The sequence below is a fragment of the Bubalus bubalis genome, chromosome 5 (genome assembly GCF_019923935.1).
Source record: "Bubalus bubalis isolate 160015118507 breed Murrah chromosome 5, NDDB_SH_1, whole genome shotgun sequence".
Classification (NCBI taxonomy): Eukaryota; Metazoa; Chordata; class Mammalia; order Artiodactyla; family Bovidae; genus Bubalus; species Bubalus bubalis.
Window position 1 is genome coordinate 43,949,988 of NC_059161.1, and position 21,555 is coordinate 43,971,542.

The window sequence follows — 21,555 nt, forward strand, 5'->3', positions numbered from 1 at the left end:
TGTGGGAGCATGCTCGGTACATACAAGGAACAATGAGGAAGCCAGTGTGGCTGGCCCCGAGCGGGAAGTTAGAGAGTCACAGGAGAGGAGAACAGAGGTATACTGAAGTGGAGTGAGCAAATCAGGCAGGGGTTTTCAGGCCATGGTGAAAACTTCGGATTTAAATCCAGGTGGAATGGGAAAATACTGGAGGGGTTTGAGTAGAAAAATGGTATGTCTGGCTGCTGCTGCAAACAGACTACAATTTGGGGAAGACCAAGGTCAGGAAAACAAGCTAGAAGTCTAGTATAGTATCTCCAGAGAAGAAATGGTCATGGCTTGGGCTAGAGTTGTAGTGATGGAGGAGATCCGATATCTGAGCAGCATCTCGAGAAACTGGTGCTGCTGCTAAATTGCTTCAGTTGTGTCCGACTCTGTGTGACCCCAGAGACGGCAGCCCACCAGGCTCCCCTGTCCCTGGGATTCTCCAGGCAAGAACACTGGAGTGGAGAAACTGGTGAGCTACTTGTAATTGAACATAGGAGTATAGGGCCAGCAGTGAGGAGTGAGACTAGAAAAGTCAGCAAAAGTCAAAAATAAGAATTTTGGGCTTTATTCTGTAAACACTCAAAATTCTTAAACAGAGTTAAGGACAAGGGTAATAATTGATTCCAGGAAGACTATTCTGACTGTAGTAGGGAAACTGACCTTGCTAGGGAGAGACTAGAGACAAGAAAACTACAATCAAATAAATGCAAGCCAGAGGATGAAAATGGTTTTAATAATCTGAGTTATGGTTAACCTATTGTTAACCATAACTCAGAGGGTGTACTAACTTTTCACACAGGAAATAATTTAAGATTAGGGAATGAGGGAGATGTTTCAGTTTGGATCTCAAAGGGTAGCAGAAGACAGGAAGAGTCAGGAGGGGGGCATGTTTTCACCAAGGATATACTGGGCAAACCCCAAGCACTATCCCAAAGGGCCTTGCTCGAGTGGCAGTGCCTCACCTGTGTGGTACCGCATTCCTGCCCACACAGACAGAACTGGCTGATGAGTAGGCAGCCCTATGGAAGGGCTGCCCCAAGGCATGGCTGAGCTGTAGGGTGATATCTTGATGACTGTATACAAAATTCTGGGTCAAGTATGTAAGAAACAGGTAGAAGAGTCACTTGTGGGCTGAGCTGACCATTTACTGGATAGCACAGCATACTCATTCAGTCTATGATTATTGTCAGGACACAACATGCTTCTGTTTGTGACACAGGTCATCAGCTTACAGGTATTTCAAGGGCACAGCCTGGAGTAGGGCTTGATGATTCACTGCTGATCCATCATATGACACTTCAAGTTTGGGATTGTTTTATGATTATTTTTTATGGCACCACGGACAATGCTTGGACAAGAGGCACTTTTTTAAAAAAGAAAAAAGTTTATTTTTGGCTGTGTTGGGTCTTTGTCGCTGCATGGGCTCTTCTATAGCGTGGTGAGCCGGGGCCACTCTCTGGTTGCGGTGGGTGGGCTGGTCACTGCAGTGGCGTCTCCTGTCGTGCAGCACGGGCTCTAGGCACGCAGGCCTCAGCAGCTGTGGCACATGGGCTCGGCAGTTGCAGTTCCTGGGTTCCAGAGTGCAGGCTTCAGTAGTTGTGGTGCATGAGTTTAGTTACCCCGCAGGACGGGGGATCTTCCCGGGTTAGGGATTGAATCCGTGTCTCCTGCATTGGCAGGTGGATTCTTCACCACTGAACCATCAGGGAAGCCTGATAGTAGACTCTTAATAAACTCCTGTTGGAATAAACATGACTTGGAAGGACTGAGATTCCCTGTCACTCAGTGTTCCCACTTATAAACTGAGGAAAATGTCTGTTTGTACATATCATACTTAAAAGAATGAAGTAAGAATATAAGTTGGAGAACATACATTTGAAAGGCATTTCAACACCCTGCTTTCAAGAAGAACTGATTTACGGTACATTATATTGAAAAGTAAGGAAATATTAAATAATAGAGAACATAAAAGGCTACATGGCAAGGAGGATTAACATTGGATAGATAGCCTGCACAACCAAAGACCGTTTTGAGTTTGCTGCTAATTCTCTTAGTGATCTTGGTACACTGATTTACATTTTTTGGCCTCAGTTTTGATATTATTTCCAAAATTAGTAGTCTATGATTATGTTTTTCTGAAGTACATCATTATTTCTATTGTAGAACAAAGTTCAAATTGGGTCAGCAGGCATGTTTCCAATTTCATCACATCACATCTCTTAATTTCTCTGTAATCTGGAGTCTTCCTCTGGAAGGTAATACAATAGGCAAGCTGATATAATCCTTGCTTTTGCTGTAAAGTTCTATATGCCACACCATAGGTTATATATGTTTGACTTGCTCATGCTTTGTAGATCCCTACTTGCTAGAAGGCTATCTTGAGGGTTTTTAAATGGGTCACTAAGGCATTCGAATTAGTAATCTATAGAGGGCCATTCATTCACCAAGATTCATCAGGCTCCTTCAAGTAGTCAGATAGTCAGATACTGTGCCAGAGAAACAGAAGATTAAGACAAAAAGGTTTCTGTTTTCGGTCCAACAATCTCCTCAATAAGGTCAGGTTAATAAGTAAAATCATTTTATCATTCCCTTTCTATTTTTTGTAGTTTATTTTTTATACCAGTGCATTTATATTCTTAAGGGGCTTCCTTATTGCCTATACATGCAGCCTTCATAGATTTGAGGGGAGGATTATTATTAAATTTAAATAATGTCTATATCTGAAATTCATTTTTACATATGGTATAAAATTGCCTCAAATCTAATTTCTTTCATATGAATCAACAGTTTTGCTGGTAAAATTTGTTAAATTATTTATCTTTTTTTCATTTAATGGAAGAAAATAATTATCAATTAAATTTTCACACATAATAAATCCTATTTCTGGATTTCCTAGTCTATTTCACTTATGTATTTCTCTATTTCAATTATATTACCAAATTGATCTGCTTCTAGAACCTTTAAAGTATGTTCTGATATCTGTTTAGGCAAGTACCCACTTACTAGCCATTTACAAAATTTTACTAGCTATTCCTGTACATTTATTATTTTACATGAACTTTAAAATCATTTTGGATTCTTAATTGAATATTTCGGATTCTAACTGTAATTGCATTAAGGTTATAAATTAACTTGGGTGAAAGGGAAATTTTTATGATGTTATTTTTCCTACCCAAGGTCATAATATGTCTGACCATTGGTTCACACCTCGTTTTACGTCAAGTCAATAAGAAATACTTTAAAAAACAGTATCTTCAATGAGAAGACAAATAAAGCCCTTTTAAAACAACATGCTCTCATAAATTGATGAGAGGAATAAACAACCAAAAGAAAAATGATCAAAGTACACGAATAGGTAATTTACAGAAGAGTAAGTCCAAATACCTGACACATATATGGAAAGGCACTTAAATTCACCCGTAAATTTTTCAAATTGAAGACAAAATGTGGCATCTCTTTATACCAGGGTTTCTCAGTCTTGGTACAGTTGGCATTGTAGGCTGGATAACTCTTTTTTGTGGGGGCTGCCTTGAGTATTCTAGGATTTTGGCAGAATCCTTGTCTCTGCCCACTATAAGCTAGTAGCACCGACCCTCAACCTTGACTGACAATCAAAAATATCTCCAGACTCTGCCAAAGGTCCTGGGGGTGGGGGTGGGGCAACATCAATAAACACTGAGAACCAATGATTTTCACCCATCAGACTAGCAAAAATTTTAAAGCCTGATTACACCTGTTGTTGGCAAGCACCCAAGTCAAAAAGAATACTCTCATATGCACCTACTAAAATTGTAAGTTATTATAGCTTTTATAGTTATTATAGTTTTATAGTTATTATAGCTTTTTGGAGAAGGAAATGGCAACCCACTCCAGTGTTCTTGCCTGGAGAATCCCAGGGATGGGGGAGCCTGCTGGGCTGCCGTCTATGGGATCGCACAGAGTCGGACACAACTGAAGTGACTTAGCAGCAGCATAGCTTTTCTAGAAAGTGACTGAACAATGTCTACTAAAAATATGTAACTCTGATTTAGGAGTTATCCTACTCCTAGGAATAAATTCCATAAAATGAAACAATATACAAACACATATTGTACAAGGATGTTAATTGCAGCATTGTTTGGCAGTGACCAAAAAAACCTAAAAACAGAGTAAATGATCATAAAAGGGAATAGTTGAATAAATTTTAGTACACCCACACAATGGAATATTGGAAAGAATTAAAGCTTAACCTTATTACATGGAATGTTTTCCATGAATTATTCCTGAGGAAAAGCAAGATTCAAAAGGGTACATAATATAATTCTACTTTTGCAAAACACACATTCCCTCATTCTCTCATATATAGATCTTTCTAGCTTACACAATTGGAGAAGGCAATGGCACCCCACTCCAGTACTCTTGCCTGGAAAATCCCATGGATGGAGGAGCCTGGTAGGCTGCAGTCCATGGGGTCGCTAAGAGTCAGATACGACTGAGCGACTTCACTTTCACTTTTCACTTTCATGCATTGGAGAAGGAAATGGCAACCCACTCCAGTGTTCTTGCCTGGAGAATCCCAGGGACGGGGGAGCCTGGTGGGCTTCTGTCTATGGGGTCGCACAGAGTCGGACACGACTGAAGTGACTTAGCAGTAGCAGCTTACACAATGGGGCCATCTCAATAAACCTATTGTAAGTTGAAAATATCTTAAGTTAAAAATGCATTTAATACATCTACCAAACATCACAGCTTAGCCTAGCCAACCTTAAACATGTTCAGAACACTGATTTTATCCTACAATTGGGCAAAATCATTTAACACAAGGCCTATTTTATAATAAAAGTGTTGAATATCTCATATAATTTATTAAATGCTTACTGAAAATGAAAAACAGAATGGTTGTCTGGGTATGGAATGGCTATAAGTGTGTTGGTTAAGTACCGTCATGAGTACCTGGCTGACTTGGGGCTCTGGCTGCAGCAGCTTCCTAGCATCACAAGAGAGAACCACACCATGTGAGCCCCTTGTTCTTGTTCAGTCGCTAAATCGTGTCTGACTCTTTGCGACCCCATGGACTGTATGTAGTCCGCCAGGCTCCTCTGTCCATGGGATTTCCCAGGCAAGAATACTGGAGTGGGTTGTCATTTCCTTCTCCAGGGGATCTTCCTGACTCAGGGTTTGAAGCCGGGTCTCCTGCTTGGCAGGCATACTCTTTACCACTGAGCCACCAGGGGAGCCAACACTAGCTGCAGAAAAGCTAAAAATTCAAAATTCCAAGTACGACTTCTACAGAATGCCATCATAAAGTTGAAAAACCATTAAGCTGACCCATTATGAAGTTGGAGACCATCTGAATAGAGAAAAAATGTCTCTCAATATTCTATTTATATCAACAGAATGAGCAAAAGATTTGCATATCATATCTTACAAGGCTCTGCTTTTCAGAATATATTAAAAAGACCTCTTATGACTCAAGAACAAAAAGATAAACAATCCAATTATAAAGAGGGCAAAAGATTTGAATTGACCTTGCTCCAAAGAAGCTATACAAACAGCTAACAGACACATGAAAAGATGTTCAATATCATTAGTCATATTAGGGAAACGCAAATCACAGTCACAAGACACCATTTCACACCACTAGGATGGATATTTGAAAGAAAGAAAATAACAAGTGCTGGCCAAAGATGTGGAGTAATTGGGATCCTCACACATTGCTAGTGGGAATGTTAAATGGCATAGGGTCTGAGGAAAACAGTCTGGTCATTCCTTAAACAGTTGAACATAGAATCATTAGGTGATCTGGCAATTTCATTCCTAAATACCCAAAAGAATTAAAACCAGTTATTCAAACACTTACACATAAATGTTCATAACAGCACTATTCACATGGCCAGAAAAAGGGAAACAACCCAAAAGTCTATCAGTCGATGAATGGATAAACAATGTGTTATATACATAAAGCGGAATATTTTTCAGCTATGAAAAGAATGGAGTACTGATACATGATTCATGTGTCAATGAACCTTGAAAATGTTACGCTAAATGAAGGAAGTGAAGTCACTCAGTCGTGTCCGACTCTTTGCAATCACATGGACTGTAGCCTACTAGGCTCCTCCATCCATGGGATTTCCCAGGCAAGAATACTGGAGTGGATTGCCATTTCCTTCTCCAGGGGATCTTTCCAACCCAGGGATCGAACCTGAGTCTCCTGCATTACAGGCAGACGCTTTACCGTCTGAGCCACCATGGAAGCCCCAAATGAAGAAAAGCAGAAACCAAAACTCACATATTGTATGATTCCTTTTATGCGAAACATCCAGAACAGTTAAATCCATAGACAGAAAGCATATTAGTGTTTGTTAAGGGCTAGGGGGAGGGAAGAATAGGGAGTGATACTTAGGGGGTACAAGTTTCCTTTGAGGTGGTGAAATGTCTTAGAACTAGATAGAGGTGATGGCTGCCCAACACTGTGAATGTACTAATACCAGAGTTGTACACTTAAGTACAGTTACTGGGTCATCTTGTATTACGTGAACATTACCTCAATTTAAAAAATGTATTCTATTTACCTCTGTATTAGTTTACTAGTGCTATAAAACAAATCACTACAAATTTAGCAGCTTAACAAAATTAAAATAACAATATAGCTCACAGTTCTGTAGATCAGAATTCTAGGGGTCTTGGGTGGTTTCTCTACTTCAAGCTTGACAGGAAAAAATTAAGGTGTTGGCTGGGCTCTCATCTGGAAGCTCAGAGAAAGAATTCATATTCAGGCTTGTTTGTAGCCAGATTCAGTTCCTCCTGATTGTGGGACTGAAATCCCCAGTTCCTTGCTGGCTGTCAGCCAAGAGTCAGTCTCAACTGCCATAGGGTGCCTTGGCACATAACCCCCTCCAAAAACAGCGTGGCATATCTTTCTCTTACTTCAAACAGGAGACAAGTCTCTGCTTTTAAAGGGCACCTGTGATTAGTCTGGGCCCACCTGGATAATCTCAGGTGGGCCATACAACGTAACAGTTGTATTGTCTGGCTAACTTCACCGGTTCCACCCGCCACTCAAAGGGGTGTGGATTATACAAGGGCAAGCTTGCTGGGGATCATTCTTACAATTCTGTCATGATCTCTTAGAGAAAAATAATGAAACAGTTTCTACTAATTCAAGAACAATTATTTGTTAATGCCCAACATTGCCTAAGTGATTTACAAGGAAAAATTTCAGGACTAATGATTTACAGATGAACACAACTCAGGTCTCCAAGACTCAGGGAAGGGATGGAAAGCTGTTCTTAACAGGTGGGCTTCTCCTTCTGAAGCCTCTCATTTGTTTTTCTCTTTCTTTCTCTTCTACTAAAGCACTGAATGTAAATGTGAAGCAATTGCCAAGCGGACCACTGATGTTCCCTCTGTAATCAAAATGAAAGGCAGATACTGTGGCTGGAATTTAGGGGACTAGATAATTGTATTATGTAGTTCTTACTTTTTTTGGCCTCAAGTTGCCTATTACTGAAGTTTCTCAAGACTAACCTAGACAGCATATTGAAAAGCAGAGACATTACTTTGCAAACAAAGGTCCATCTAGTCAAGGCTATAGTTTTTCCAGTGGTCATTTATGGATGTGAGAGTTGGACTATAAAGCAAGCTGAGCACCGCAGAATTGATGCTTTTGAACTGTGGTGTTGGAGAAGGCTCTTGAGAGTCCCTTGGACTGCAAGGAAATCCAACCAGTCCACCCTAAAGGAGATCAGTCCTGGGTGTTCATTGGAAAGACTGATTTTGAGGCTGAAACTCCAATACTTTGGCCACCTGATGCGAAGAACTGACTCATGTGAAAAGACCCTGATGCTGGGAAAGATTGAGGGTAGGAGGAGAAGGGGACAACAGAGGATGAGGTGGTTGGATGGCATCATCGACTCGATGGACATGGGTTTGGGTGAACTCCGGGGGTTGGTGATGGACAGGGAGGCCTGGTGTGCTGTGGTTCATGGGGTCGCAAAGAGTCGGACACGACTGAGTGACTGAACTGAAAGACTAACTTTGTGGGTTATACCTACTGATAGGCTTCCCAGGTGGCACTAGCAGTAAAGAAGCTGCCTGCTGATGCAAGAAGGCGATAGCACCCCACTCCAGTACTCTTGCCTGGAAAATCCCATGGGTGGAGGAGCCTGGTAGGCTGCAGTCCATGGGGTCGCTGAGGGTCGGACATGACTGAGCGACTTCACTTTCACTTTCCTGCATTGGAGAAGGAAATGGCAGCCCGCTTCAGTGTTCTTGCCTGGAGAATCCCAGGGACGGGGGAGCCTGGTGGGCTGCCGTCTATGGGGTCGCACAGAGTCGGACACGACTGAAGCGACTTAGCAGCAGCAGCAGCAATGCAAGAGACATAAGAGAGGAGGCTTCCCTCCTTGGGTAGGGAAAATCCCCCAGAGGAGGGCATGGCAATCCACTCCAGTATTCTTGCCTAGGGAATCCCATGGACAGAAGAGCCTGGAGGGGTACAGTCCATAACGTTGCAAAGAGTTGGTCATGACTGAAGTGACTAGAACACAGAGCACAAATGTATACCTGCTGATAGTTGCCATATTAGAATTAAATCTGGAAAGTTTTTAAACAGAAAAATATACAAACATATTCTCTTGGCCTATTGAGTGACAATGTCATCACACATCATGTAGTCTTCAGAGTGCAAAAGGAAATAAAATCTTAGTATTATTACAAAAGTAGTTTGACCCTGTGGAATTCTGGAATGATGGCAAGGTTCCCTAAGGCTTCCTGGACCACACTTTGAGACCCATTGATAGATGTATGACTTCCCTGGTGGCTCAGCTGGTAAAGCATCTGCCTACAATGTGGGAGACACGGGTTCAATCCCTGGGTCGGGAAGATCTCCTGGAGAAGGAAATGGCAACCCACTCCAGTATTCTTGCCTTGAAAATCCCATGGGCTGAGGAGCCTGGTAGGCTACATACCATGGGGTTACAAAGAGTCGGACACGACTCAGTGACTTAAACATTGGCTATCACGACTGATAGATGTATAACAACAACTGCATTTCTTCAGCAACCGATCGACTCACGTACTTTGGTGCATTCACTTGTGCAGTTTTAGAAACAAATCTCCTTTCCCTTTACTAGTACGTTGTTTCATTTAGTAGCGTTACTTTTGTGGCTATTGCAAAAAGTATTCTTTTTGCAGAAATTGTCATTTGCTGACTCAGGAGGAAAACTGGGCTAGATAGGTCTAACATATATTATGCAAAACAGAGTTAAAAAATGTTTTCTCTGAGCTTCTGGTAGGATCTGTTACTCTGTAAATAGAGCATAGGAAAAATTGCTTTAAATGGTGCAGCTGGTCTGCAGTAGGAGGACTGGGATACAGTCAAGCTGAGTCAGGCAGAAAAAGGCTTAGAGAGATAAATGAAAGAAAGCATTGCGGATTCTTGACACGCTTTGTCCTTGAAAACTATGCCAAGACCTCTGTTGTGGTTCTTTAAATAAAGAGACCGATCATAATTCGTGATTGCTATAATGATTCGGGATTTCCCCTTTATCTTTTAAACACTGGGTATACTTACAGCAATGTTTGCTTTCATTGTATTCCGCTTACAAATTGTAACAAAATAAAGCCAAAACGCTTTCAAATTAGGACTCCAGAACATCTTTCTCTTTAAGTGTCTGGCTCTTTCGTTCTTCTCTCAGTATTTTATCTGCTTTTTCCTGCTCAGGCTCTTGGTCAAAGCCTCAGAACGCTTCTTTTTTTTTTTTTTTTTTTTACTGCAGATGAATACAGTTAAGAGCCGGAAATCTACTGGAAGAAAGGCAGAGCATTCCCCCGTCCCAAGGTTAAATCTTTGGTGCTGGCCACCTGGGAAAGAGAATCTGAACGGACGTTCTAAGAGGGACCGTGGTTAAGAATGAAAAGCTAACTGTGATACAGTACACTCCTCCTGCTGGGGATGAGGCCCACGCCGAGCATTCGTGACCTGTGAGCTGCAACACCGCGGATGCACTAGCCGACCTCCAGCGTGGGCGGAGGGCTTTCCGCTTAAGCAGCGTGCCCCCGGGCCTCTCATCACAGCGTTCTCACCAGAGTCCTACACGTCCTCCACTCCTGAGCTAGAGGACGTCAGCGGTCACGCACTCGCCGCCACCGCCTACGCGGGTTCGCATCTTGTGAGCCACCGACCAATGGGAGAGAAGCCACTGCCCGGCGTCCTCTCCAATTGGTTCTAGGCAGGGAGGCGGTGGCGGAGGGCGTGGCTAGTTTTCGGCCGCGCGGCAGGAGGGCTGTGGCACGTGTGCCTCCGGACGCTGGGAAAGCCTGGGACGCGCTGCGGTGGGAAGCGGGTATCCCAGAACTGCCTGCCCCTGCCGGGAGGAGGCGCCACTTGCAATTGCAGGTGCCTGCGCTAGGGGCAGCGCTTCAGCCTCATTCTAGTTGGCAGGAAGGAAAAGAAGGAAGGGGCCGTGTCCCCGCCCCCCGGATGGTCGTGCCCGGCCCGGTGTCCCGGCGGGCGGCGGCGGCCACCATGCTCCTGCGCACAGCTCGGGTCCCACGCGAGTGCTGGTTCTTGCCCACCGCGCTGCTCTGCGCCTACGGTTTCTTCGCCAGCCTCAGGCCGTCCGAGCCCTTCCTGACGCCTTACTTGCTGGGGCCGGACAAGAACCTGACGGAGAGGGAGGTAAGCGCGGCTGGCTGGCGGTGGCTTGGCCGGCGCGGGGCGCGGACCGGCCGACATGTGAGGAAATCGGTGAGAGCGGGTCGGAGGGGACGCAGGTGAGGAAAGGCGGAGGGAGAAAGACGCTCGAGCCGCGGGGAGGCGTTCTGGCCAGAGATTGCTGACTTTCCCCAGTTGGAAGGCGGCTCGCTGTGTTTCTGTCCTTGATCGGATTGGAAGGGCAGGTCTTAGGTGAAGGACTCGGAGCGTGGTTCGGGGTTTGGGAGCCCCAGTGCACGTGTGCTTCAGGCGATGTGTTGATGCTGCAGTAGCCCCACTCTGCTCCAACTGATCCATCTTGGGGGCGGGGAGAGGAGGGGAGAGAATATTTGGGAGGAAAAGCGAAAACAGCAAGCTGTACCTTGGACATGGTAAAGGTTTAAATAAATATTTGCTGCCTTAAAGTAGGAGCCACATGCCGAGTGACTCCTACTTTCTGAAAGGATCTTCCCCTCTACCTGCTGCTCCTTCTTCTTCCCCTTTCTTACATTGTTTACCCTTGACGGATGATCGTGCTCAAGTAAGAAGTGTACAGAACAAGAACCGTCATCTTGATTTTTATTGGGTGAGACTGTGTCCAAGGATACGCCTCACTGCCCCCCCCCCCACCTCTCTGTGATAAAAGCAGATATTTAGATGGTATCACACAGTTGTCATTTAATTATAGTTTTTCGTGCATTGTGAATTGTTGCTTCACGGATGTTAGTTTTGCTCCTGTTCTGCCCGCGACGTTCAGAGTAATTGAGATTACATAGTCCATGATCAAGAACTTCTTGGTGACTGATTTTCCCTAGGAGAATTTGTAAGAACTTTAGAAGTGCATTGTGTGCTTTAAAAAAATGTGCTCAACTCTTTATAAGTGTATGTCATTCTCAACATCTGTTGTTTGAAAAAGAAAGACCTTAACTGGAAAAGGAATTAAATTGAAGTTACTCCCATACAACCCAAAGAAAGCAGATTCAGCATCCTCTTCCTTGAATACTACAAAGCATGGAAGCTGAGATCTGGTATTCCTGTCTAGAACACCACAAAGGGTGAAAGCTGAGTGCAGATGTTAGCTGTCCCTTTTTTCCAGTGTCCACTCTTCTCACCCTGCCTCCCTCCCCCAGTTGCTCCCAGTGAAGTCCTCCCATTTAAACCTTACTCCCTTCACAGTGATTACTGGTCACCTCTTTTGAATACCCCTGCATAACAGGTCAGAGCAGGATGTAATTACTTATGTTCCAATTTGTTGTTGCCTTGCTCTTCCATTTTCAAGGGCACTTAACAAGGGAATTGAAATTCTGGCCTTGAACCCTGGGTTGAGGATTTCATTTGAGTTTCTCATATTGCCTTGCAGCTAGCAAGTAGCATTAACTTTTACCCAGCTTCAGCTCTATTTCTCAGTCTTATGGACTGCTCCACAAGGAACTGTAACAGTTGCTCATTACCTGTTTGAATTAGAGTATTGGTTAAAAACAGTAATGAAGGGGAAAGGGCCAACTGTGAACAGAATGATTCTAGAAGAAGGAACATGACTTCCTTAAATAGAATGATTCTATTAATAGAACACCCCCAAACAACACTGAAGCTGAGGCCTGACCTCTGAAGCAGAAATGACACTACTTTTGAGCTGTTCACAATTAAAGTTTCATGTGACCTGCCATGTGATCTGCACCTTGCCTGAAAGAGAAGCACAGGGGGAAGAAACATGCTTCCAGTGTTGCTATTTGAAAGCCAGTCTGCTTTATACAAGTGCCCTGGGCAGAATTGGTATGTGACGTGCCATCATGTGCCCTGATTATCACAAATCTTCCTAGGGCGAATGAAATATGTTGGGGGCGGGGTGTAGTGCAATAAAGCAGGGGTGCCAGGCCCAGGAAAAATTCGCTGAATGTGTAACGAAAACAGAGCACGCTTCTGTCGCTGCAGATTAGTGGAGGAAGAGGGCGGGGTTTGAAGAGAAATCCAGAGGTCTAGAAAAGGATGTCGTTTGTCTCTGAGAACCTCAGAATTGTGGCTGATTCTGTTCTGTTGGTCAGGCACAGTATAGCTCTGTCCAGCCTCTCTGGAATCCTAGATTTTTAAAATCTCTAATAACTGAAATAAACAGCACAACTTGTTCTCCTTCCTAACTGAGTGCTTGTTTTTCACCTCTGGACAGTTATTTATTTACTTAATATTATATGATTTTTTTTTTTTTTTAGGAAAGTGAATGTCAAATCATGGTTAGTAATATTTGTGTTGAATTTTATATTTCCTCCAGGAGACTTTAGAAGGGCCAAATGTGATCATCTTAGATAGAGCTATTGTTAACCAGGTCCAAAAACAAAAGGAGAAAAAGGACAGAATTTCCTCTTTCCATTCTCAAAGGATTTCTTCCTTAGATTACAGGAAAACCGTTAACCTGTATTACTTTATAAATTTTAGATAGGTTAAAATTTGTATTTCAGTAGTTAAAAGCCAACTTTTGATAAAATAGAGCTCTTTACTACCAAAACCTTTTTTATCCTTTCACCTTTTCCAGCATGGGATTTGACATTCAATACTGTTCTTTGGGGCTTTGCCAGTGGCTCAGCAGTAAAGAATCTGCCTGCCAGTGCAGGAGATGGGGGGTCCATCCCTGGATGGGGAAGATCCCCTGGAGGAGAAAATGGCAACCCACTCCAGTATTCTTGACTGGAAAATCCTGGATAGAAGAGCCTGGCGGGCTATTTATTTGGCTGCAATGGGTCTTAGTTGTGGCATGTGGTTTCCCTGACCAGGGATTGAACCTGGGCCCCCCATGTTGGGAGCGTGGAGTCTTAGCCACTGGACCACCAGAGAAGTCCCTTTGATGTTTTTAAAGCATTTGATTTAATACATTAAAACTACCATACCTACTATTCAGAGCCTTACAGAGTTTGGCTCTTACTTGTTAACATCCTTATCTCCTACTCCGTTCTTCTTCCTCTTGCCTTCTATTAATATGTGCTCAAACTCCATCCGTGTTAATCTTATAGTCATAAATCCAGCATATCCATTCTCTCATCTACTGGCTTGTACTCAAAGATGTGATCTCTGCTTGGGATAATCTTCTACAGAACTCTTGATCTCTTTCTGTTGGCCTCTGATTTTCTCATCCTTCAAGGTCCAGTTCAAAGAAGCAACCCCGTATTTCCTATTCTCCCTTATTAATAATTTGTGTGTATATATTCTTCACTGGGTTCAGAACTCCTGGAGAACTGAGGCTTCGTTTTATTCTTTTTTTGTCTGTTTGTTTTTGTAATCTTCATACGATTTGGAAATAGTATTGTAAGCGCTTATTAACTAGTAGTCTAAATGAAACTTGATTGTAAAAGTCTAAAGCTAGAGTTTAAAACTAAACATTTTTTAAAAATGTATTTATTTTTTATTGAGGGATAATTGCTTTACAGAATTTTGTTGTTTTCTGTCAAACCTCAACATGAATCAGCCATAGGTATACATATATTCCCTCCCCCTTTTTTTTTAATTTAAATTTATTTTTAAAAAATTTTTATTTATTTATTTTTTTAGTTTATGCTGGGCATACACACTGAGGAAATCAGAATTAAACATGTTTTTCCTTAACTGTTAGTGTGTCAGAAGAAAGCACAAACAAGCTGTGATCCAAAGATCTGTGAAAGACACTTTAGAATAAAATCAATTCCCTTTTCTCGAATGGCAGATGTTACCTGAGATAAGAGGGTATTGTCCAAGTATGGGCAATGAGATAGAAAGTAATCTCTGTAATCTGTACATTTTTGCATGTAGGAAATTTCCTGAAGGGAAAGTATCCATCAAAGAAGTTATTTCCTAGTACCATGGCTTCTCCTTGGAGGCATTGAGAGAGAAGGGATCTTCTTTTTTTTATTATTAGCTTTTTATTTTGTGTTGGGGTACAGCTGATTAACAGTGTTGTGATAGTTTCAGGTGAACAGTGAAGGGACTCAGCCATGCATACACACATATCCATTCTCCTCTAAACCCGCCTCCCATCCAGGCTGCCACATAGCATTGGGCAAGAGTTCTCTGCGCTTTACAGTAGGTCCTTGTTGATTATCCATTTTAAATACAGCAGTGTGTACATGTCCATCCCAGACTCCCTAACTATCCTGAGAAGGGATCCTCTTTTGGAGACCCAGTGCCTAAGCTCTGTAGGTTGTTTGGTCTTCTTTCTTCTTGAAAGCCCCATAAAAGCACCCCTATACAGGTTGGAAAAGGTGCTGTCGGCATTAGAAGTAAGGGGGGAACATAGTAGATAATCAAAAGCAGTTTTCTGATTGAAGAAATGGGGCGTTTGAATGTGGTAGATTCAGAATATCCAGGTCAGGTTGTCCCTCTGCCAGTGACTTGCTGGGATAACTTTGGGCAATTCACTTAAGGCCTAGTTACTTTGGATGTAAGATAGAGATGATACAAGCAATTACCTCTTAGCCTTGTTTGGATGAAATGAGGTCGTACAGGTGAGGTGATTAGCACTGTGTGTAACAGATGCTCTGTTATACTGCTGATAATACTGTGGAAGAGGCTCTCTACTTGGGTTGATGTCTCTCCTAGGAGTAAATTCTGATTTCTTATTTAGAATAACTTAAATAGAACACATCTGGTCTTTTCCCCCCTGCTTGCCTTATTTTTGTTTCTGCTTGGCATTGCTTTTCCTCATCTTCATTATCTAAATTGTGGTTTTTGTATTAGGAGCGGAATTAGAGTCATAAGTATAAACACTTCAAATTGGTAATTGAAAGGACGAGATGTATATAATAAAAACTTGATAGCTTTTGGGGACAGCTAGTATTGAAAGGTATACAACACGTAAAAGTACGGACAGTATTACTGGAGTGAAGAATCAGTGAACCTCGCATGGAGTGCATTGCAGAACAAAGAAGATGGAGTTACAGAAGAAAGGTATTTTTTAAAGGAAGTTGTGATGGTTAACAGCTCTGTGGTATTGTGTTGGGGAAAATGTGAAGGTGGAGAAACACGCAGAGTCAACCAGAGGAGGCAGTTTCACACCTAAGAAAACTATGGGAGAATATCTAAAATTATAGGCTGAAAAGAAGTGGAAATTTGCTAATGGAACACACCTGTGCAAAGTCTGTAGGGATGCCTTCACGCTTCAGGACTTTAATCTCAAGGTTGCCCTTATCTGCTCTGCTTTTCTACTGAGAAGTGTCTGACCCTGTGCTATGTCAGCCAAGTGCACTTAGTTCTTCGTTTGCTAAAATTTCTACTCTTGTGAATCGGAATCATATCTGCCGTTCTCAGTTATTCTTTTATGTATACGTTCAGTCACAAGAAAGTTTCCTGGTAAATGGAGGTTGCTAAATGATTTAGAAACAGAAATTAGACCAGAATTCATGAAGGTGGTGAGGCTCTTGGATCAATCACTTTTTTTTTTTCCATTTTTTTCAAATTTACTATTAATTAGAGGATAATTGCTTTACAATGTGTGTTGGTTTCTGCCATACAACACGGTGAATCAGCCGTAAGTATACATATAATCCACTCCCTCTTGAACCTCCCTCCCACCCCACCCCACCCCTTGGCGTCATCACAGACCGCTGGTCTGAGCTCCCTGTGTTACAACTTCCTACTAGTTGTAGTTAGCAACTTCCCACTAGCTGTTTTACACATGGTAGTGTATATGTTTCAGTGATACTTGCTCAGTTCATCCCCTCTCCTTCCCCTGCTTTTCTTTCCACAAGTCCGTTCTCTACTTCTGCATCTCTGCTTCTGCCCTGAAAGTAGGTTCATCAGTACTCTTTTTCTAGATTCCATATATATGCATTAATATACAATGTTTGTTTTTCTCTTTCTGACTTATTTCATTCCATATAACAAACCCTAGTTTCCTCCACCTCAGTTCAGCTAACTTCATTCCTTTTTGTGGCTGAGTAATCTCCATAGATGAATCACTTTTGATGCTCAGCCAATCAGAAATCAAGTCTGGAATGTATCTCAGATTATGTTTTCCTTTTATAGTTGTTCTCTGCATTGGCAAATATTTTATAATAATTTTTTACTATATTGTTCCTCTAAAACTTTAAAACGATTAGTCCATGTTACTCTTGGGTGAACTGAGGTATACATGAAAATTAAAAAAAAGTAGAGGATTATATCGCTCCATCACAAAGTATTTAGCCTGTTAGCAGGACTACCTTTCAGAAAGCACTTAAAAACTGAGGCCACTGATCTTAACTTAATGATCACTTAGAAACTGACTTATTAAGCCCCCAGGAATTTGCTAGGCTCTGGGGTAGGTGTGAGAAGAGGAAAACGTCTCCTACCTGCAATGATTCTTATTTGAAGAATGGAGTCTTAAATCAATTAATTTAATGCATATTGTCTCAAGTGGTCTGTGTTTTAGCTTCAGTCCTTAAGTCTTTAGACCTATGAAAAGATGGTGGAGTAAGTGACTTACATGTATTCTCTCATTTAGCCCTTGCAACAAACAACCCTGTGGCATAGGTTTTCCTTCTCTTTTACTGATGATGGAGATGGCTAAAGGGAACTTAAAAAAAAAAAATCAACTTAAAATCATTCAGCAAATAATGGAACTAAACTTCCAGCTGGGGTCTTTTTGGTTTAATAATTATTTCTACTGTCTTCCAGTGAAAAATTAATGAAAAAGAAAACAAAACCTTCCTTTTTTTTCCTTTTTCATATCATAGATACGCAAAAAGAAAGGCACCAAAGTTGCTTATGATGCTTCATCCATAGATTGTTACTCTGTTAAGACTGTAGGACAGAGTTACTTTCTTGATCTATTCCTGTTACCCCAAAGAAGTGAAACTTAATAACAGAAAAACCTAATCAATCTGTAGGATCTATGTTCCCCATTCTGTGGCTGAAAGTAAGAACTGATGATGATTCCAAAACATTTGTTTGTTTCCAAAGCATTTATTCAGCCAAGTATCTTCCAAACAGTATGCAGGCTATGCAAATGAAAGTAAAGTCCACCCTGAAAGAACCTGTAAAGCTGCTGCTGCTGCTGCTAAGTCTCTTCAGTTGTGTCCAACTCTGTGCGACCCCATAGATGGCAGCCCACCAGGCTTCCCCGTCCCTGGGATTCTCCAGGCAAGAACACTGGAGTGGGTTGCTATTTCCTTCTCCAATGCATGAAAGTGAAAAGTGAAAGTGAAGTCGCTCAGTCGTGTCTGACTCTAGCAACCCCATGGACTGCAGTCTACCAGGCTCCTCCGTCCATGGGATTTTCCAGGCAAAAGTACTGGAGTGGGTTGCCATTGCCTTCTCCAGCAGTGGTTCTAAACTCTGGCTCATGTTAAAATCTCCTGGGAAGTTTTGAAAAAATGCCTGTGGCTAGGCTTCCAAAATTTTTAAAGCTCCTTGGGAGATGTGTAACCATGGTTAAGAAGCAGTGCTATGAGGTAATTGAAGAGAGTGACACATAGAAAGCAGTGTCAAGAGAGCTTTGGATGTTGGGTTACAAATACCATCAACTGTAGCCAAGTCTTCCAGGATGAGGAAGGCATTGAACTAGGCCTCGATGAATAGGGAAGATATTAGGAAGAGGTGATGGGATGGAAACAGGGAAGTGAATTCCAAACAATTCTCAGAATTGTTGATGAGATTTCTTTGTTTGCTAAGAATGAGATCTTTGAGGTTATGGTAAATTGTTTTATAAGAATAAATTGTTATGAATATTCCAGTTTGTTTGAGGTCACTAACAGGGTTTTATGCTTTTTCTACCAGGTCTTCAATGAAATATATCCAGTATGGACTTACTCTTACCTGGTGCTGCTGTTTCCTGTGTTCCTTGCCACAGACTACCTCCGCTATAAGCCTGTCGTTCTGCTCCAGGGACTCAGCCTTATTGTTACGTGGTTCATGCTGCTGTATGCCCAGGGACTGCTGGCCATTCAGTTCTTGGAATTCTTCTATGGCATCGCCACTGCCACTGAAATTGCCTACTACTCCTACATCTACAGTGTGGTGGACCTGAGCATGTACCAGAAAGTCACGAGCTACTGTCGAAGTGCCACGTTGGTGGGCTTCACAGTGGGCTCTGTCCTGGGGCAGATCCTCGTCTCAGTGGCATCCTGGTCCCTGTTCAGCCTGAATGTCATCTCTCTCACCTGTGTTTCTGTGGCCTTCGCTGTGGCCTGGTTTCTGCCTATGCCACAGAAAAGCCTTTTCTTTCACCACGTTCCTCCCTCCTGCCAGGGGACAAATGGCATCAAGATACAAAATGGTGGTGTTGCTACTGACACCGCAGCTTCTAACCACCTTCCACAGTGGGAGGACGTTGAATCAAAAATCCCTCTAAATCCGGAGGCGCCACCGGTGGAGGAACAGGTAAGCGCAGCCTTCAGTGCCTTGTGGTTGCTACTCTGGGGCTAGACCAGTGGTAGAAAAACAGATGGAAACCCAGCAGTTCATTTGGATTCTGGTTTTATCTCAAATTGCTTCATTGGTTCCATTTATTCATTCAAGATAACATTGATTTGTATGAGGGATGAAAAATGTATTTTCCTTTGGAGTGTGTGTTAATTGCTCAGGTGTGTCTAACTCTTTGCGACCCTATGAACTATATAGCCCACCAGGCTCCTCTGGAGTGAATAACCTCTCGGGTCAAACTGATTCAACATATTGCTCATGTTGGAGATATCTTAGAATCCACAGCAACGTCTATCTCTTCTTCAACTTTGTATCTTCAGAACTTGGTATATAAAGAAAGCCCCTCAGAACATGTTGTCTAAATGAATAGGTGAAATGACTCCAGTAAATCATGAATGTCTACTTCCAGAAATGAAGTCCAAAGTATTTAAGAATAGGAGCTTATCTTCCTCTTCTCTGCTGAAAATTATGTGCAATGCAGTCATAACTCAAAGATACTGCAGGTTTGGTTCCAGACCACTGAAATAAAGCAAATATCACATAATAAAACAAAGTCACACATTTTTTTTTGGTTTCATAGTGCATATAAAAGTTATTTTTACACTATACTATAGTCTGTTAAGTGTGCAGGGGCACTATGTGTAAAAAATATAGATGCCTAAATTTTAAATTACATTATTGCTAAAAAAATGCCAACCATCATCTGTGCCTTCAGTGAGTTGTAATCTTTTGCTGGTGGAGGGTCTTGCCTTAATGTTGATGGCTACTGACTGATCAAGGTGGTGGTTGCTGAAGGTAGAGGTCACTGTGGCAATTTCTTAAAGTAAGACAACAGTGAAGTTTGCCACTTGATAGACTTCCTTTGGGAATGATTTCTCTGCAGCACCAATGCCGTTCAATAGCATTTTACTCCTAGTAGAACTTCTTTGAAAATTGGAGGCAATCCTCTTAAACCCTGCTTTATGAACTAAGTGTATATAATATTCTAGATCCCTTGTTGTCACGTCAGCAGTCTTCACAGCATCTTTACCAGGAGTAGATTCCATCTCAAGAAACCACTTTCTTTGCTTATCCATTGGAAGTAGCTTTTATCCATTTAAGTTTATTATGAAATTTCAGCAGTTCATTTACAACTTAAGGTTTCATTTCTAATTATAGTTTTCTTGCTATTTCCACCACATCTGCAGTTACTTCCTCCACAAAAGTCTTGAACCCTTCAAAGTCATCCATGAAACAAAAGTTTTACAGCACAATGGTTGTATGACATTCCATTTGTTTTTTATAATGTGATCACTGCTCACTAAATTGATTTTATTACCTACTAATGACTAGCATCCCAGGTGGTGCTAGGTGGTAAAGAACCTGTATGCCAGTGCAGAAAATGTAAGAGACGTGGGTTCAATCCCTGGGTCAGGAAGATCCCTTGGAGAAGGAAATGGCAACTCACTGCACTATTCTTGCCTGGAGAATCCTATGAACAGAGGAACCTGTCAGGCTACAGTCCATTGGGTCACAAAGAGTCGGACATGACTGAAGCGACTTAGCAGCAGCAGCAATCACTTGAAATCTAAGGTTTAAAAAATTATGTCCTAGACCACCTTGATATTTATTATTTGTAGATATGCAAGATGTCAGTACTTGACATGCTGAAGAATTATAAAATTTTAGAGTTAGAAGTGATTCTAACCACAAGTCATAGAACAATTAGAGCATGTTAAAGGGACTTTAGATCATATCACCTTTTCATTTTAGAGATAAGGATTGGGAACTATTAATACAGCAATACTTTTATTTGCAGACTGACACATTTTACTGTTAGGAAGCATTCTGTGTGTATGTGTGTGCTGTGTGTGCATGTGTGTTTGAGTTCTGTAAAACAGTGACAGAAGCAAAATAAATATTTTCAATGTATACTCAGTATTATCTGTTGCAGCACAGTGTAGCAGATTTTGAGGAAGAAAGGCAGTCTGCAGTACTGGTACTTAGCAGCAGGGTGATCTTGGGCAGGTTTCTTAATTCTCTGTGCCTGTTAGTTCCTTTTTTCATATACCTACCTCATAGAGCTATTTCAAGTATTAAATAAATCCACTAGAGCTTTCAAGTTAGTATTTGTAAGTAGGTAATCAATACATTGTAATTTTTATTATTATCTTTATCATTAGATATGAATAATCAAGAACAGATTTGTACCTTCACCAAGATATTTATTTGTGGGGCTATAAATAATTTTTCATTTTCCCTTTGAATTAGATATCCCTGGTATTCTGGGCCCTATAAAAGTAGCTATGAGGATCTGGGACTGGTCAGTCAGTTCAGTCAGTTCAGTTGCTTAGTGGTGTCCGACTCTTTGTGACCCCGTGAATCACAGCACGCCAGGCCTCCCTGTCCATCACAAATTCCCGGAGTTCACTAAAACTCGTCTATCAAGTCAGTGATGCCATCCAGCCATCTCATCCTCTATCGTCCCCTTCTCCTCCTGCCCCCAATCCCTC

The 21,555-nt window shown here is 41.9% G+C and overlaps 1 protein-coding gene, 1 long non-coding RNA gene and 1 other non-coding gene across 4 annotated transcripts in view; 1 reads left to right on the plus strand and 2 right to left on the minus strand.

Moving 5' to 3' along the window:
* Window positions 1-1,391: 1,391 nt before the first annotated feature.
* On the minus strand, window positions 1,392-7,631 carry LOC123333703. The gene is made up of 2 exons (XR_006551173.1): window positions 6,662-7,631; window positions 1,392-1,595 (listed from the first exon to the last, which is right to left on the minus strand). It is a non-coding gene; the product is annotated as an uncharacterized LOC123333703 (long non-coding RNA).
* A 2,155-nt stretch (window positions 7,632-9,786) lies between these two features.
* Window positions 9,787-21,555, plus strand: part of SLC19A2 (solute carrier family 19 member 2) — a 31,105-nt gene continuing 19,336 nt past the window's right edge. The window contains exons 1-2 of one of the 2 annotated variants that reach the window (XM_006056372.3): window positions 9,787-10,687; window positions 18,419-19,021. In XM_006056372.3, coding sequence (XP_006056434.1) covers window positions 10,490-10,687; window positions 18,419-19,021 — 801 coding nt within the window. In that variant the 5' untranslated portion in view covers window positions 9,787-10,489. Of the gene's footprint in view, window positions 10,688-15,223; window positions 15,611-18,418; window positions 19,022-21,555 lie in introns of those variants that run through there. The other variant, XM_044943048.1, reaches the window with a different exon arrangement.
* TRNAG-CCC lies at window positions 13,456-13,528 on the minus strand. The gene has a single exon. It is a non-coding gene; the product is annotated as a tRNA-Gly (tRNA).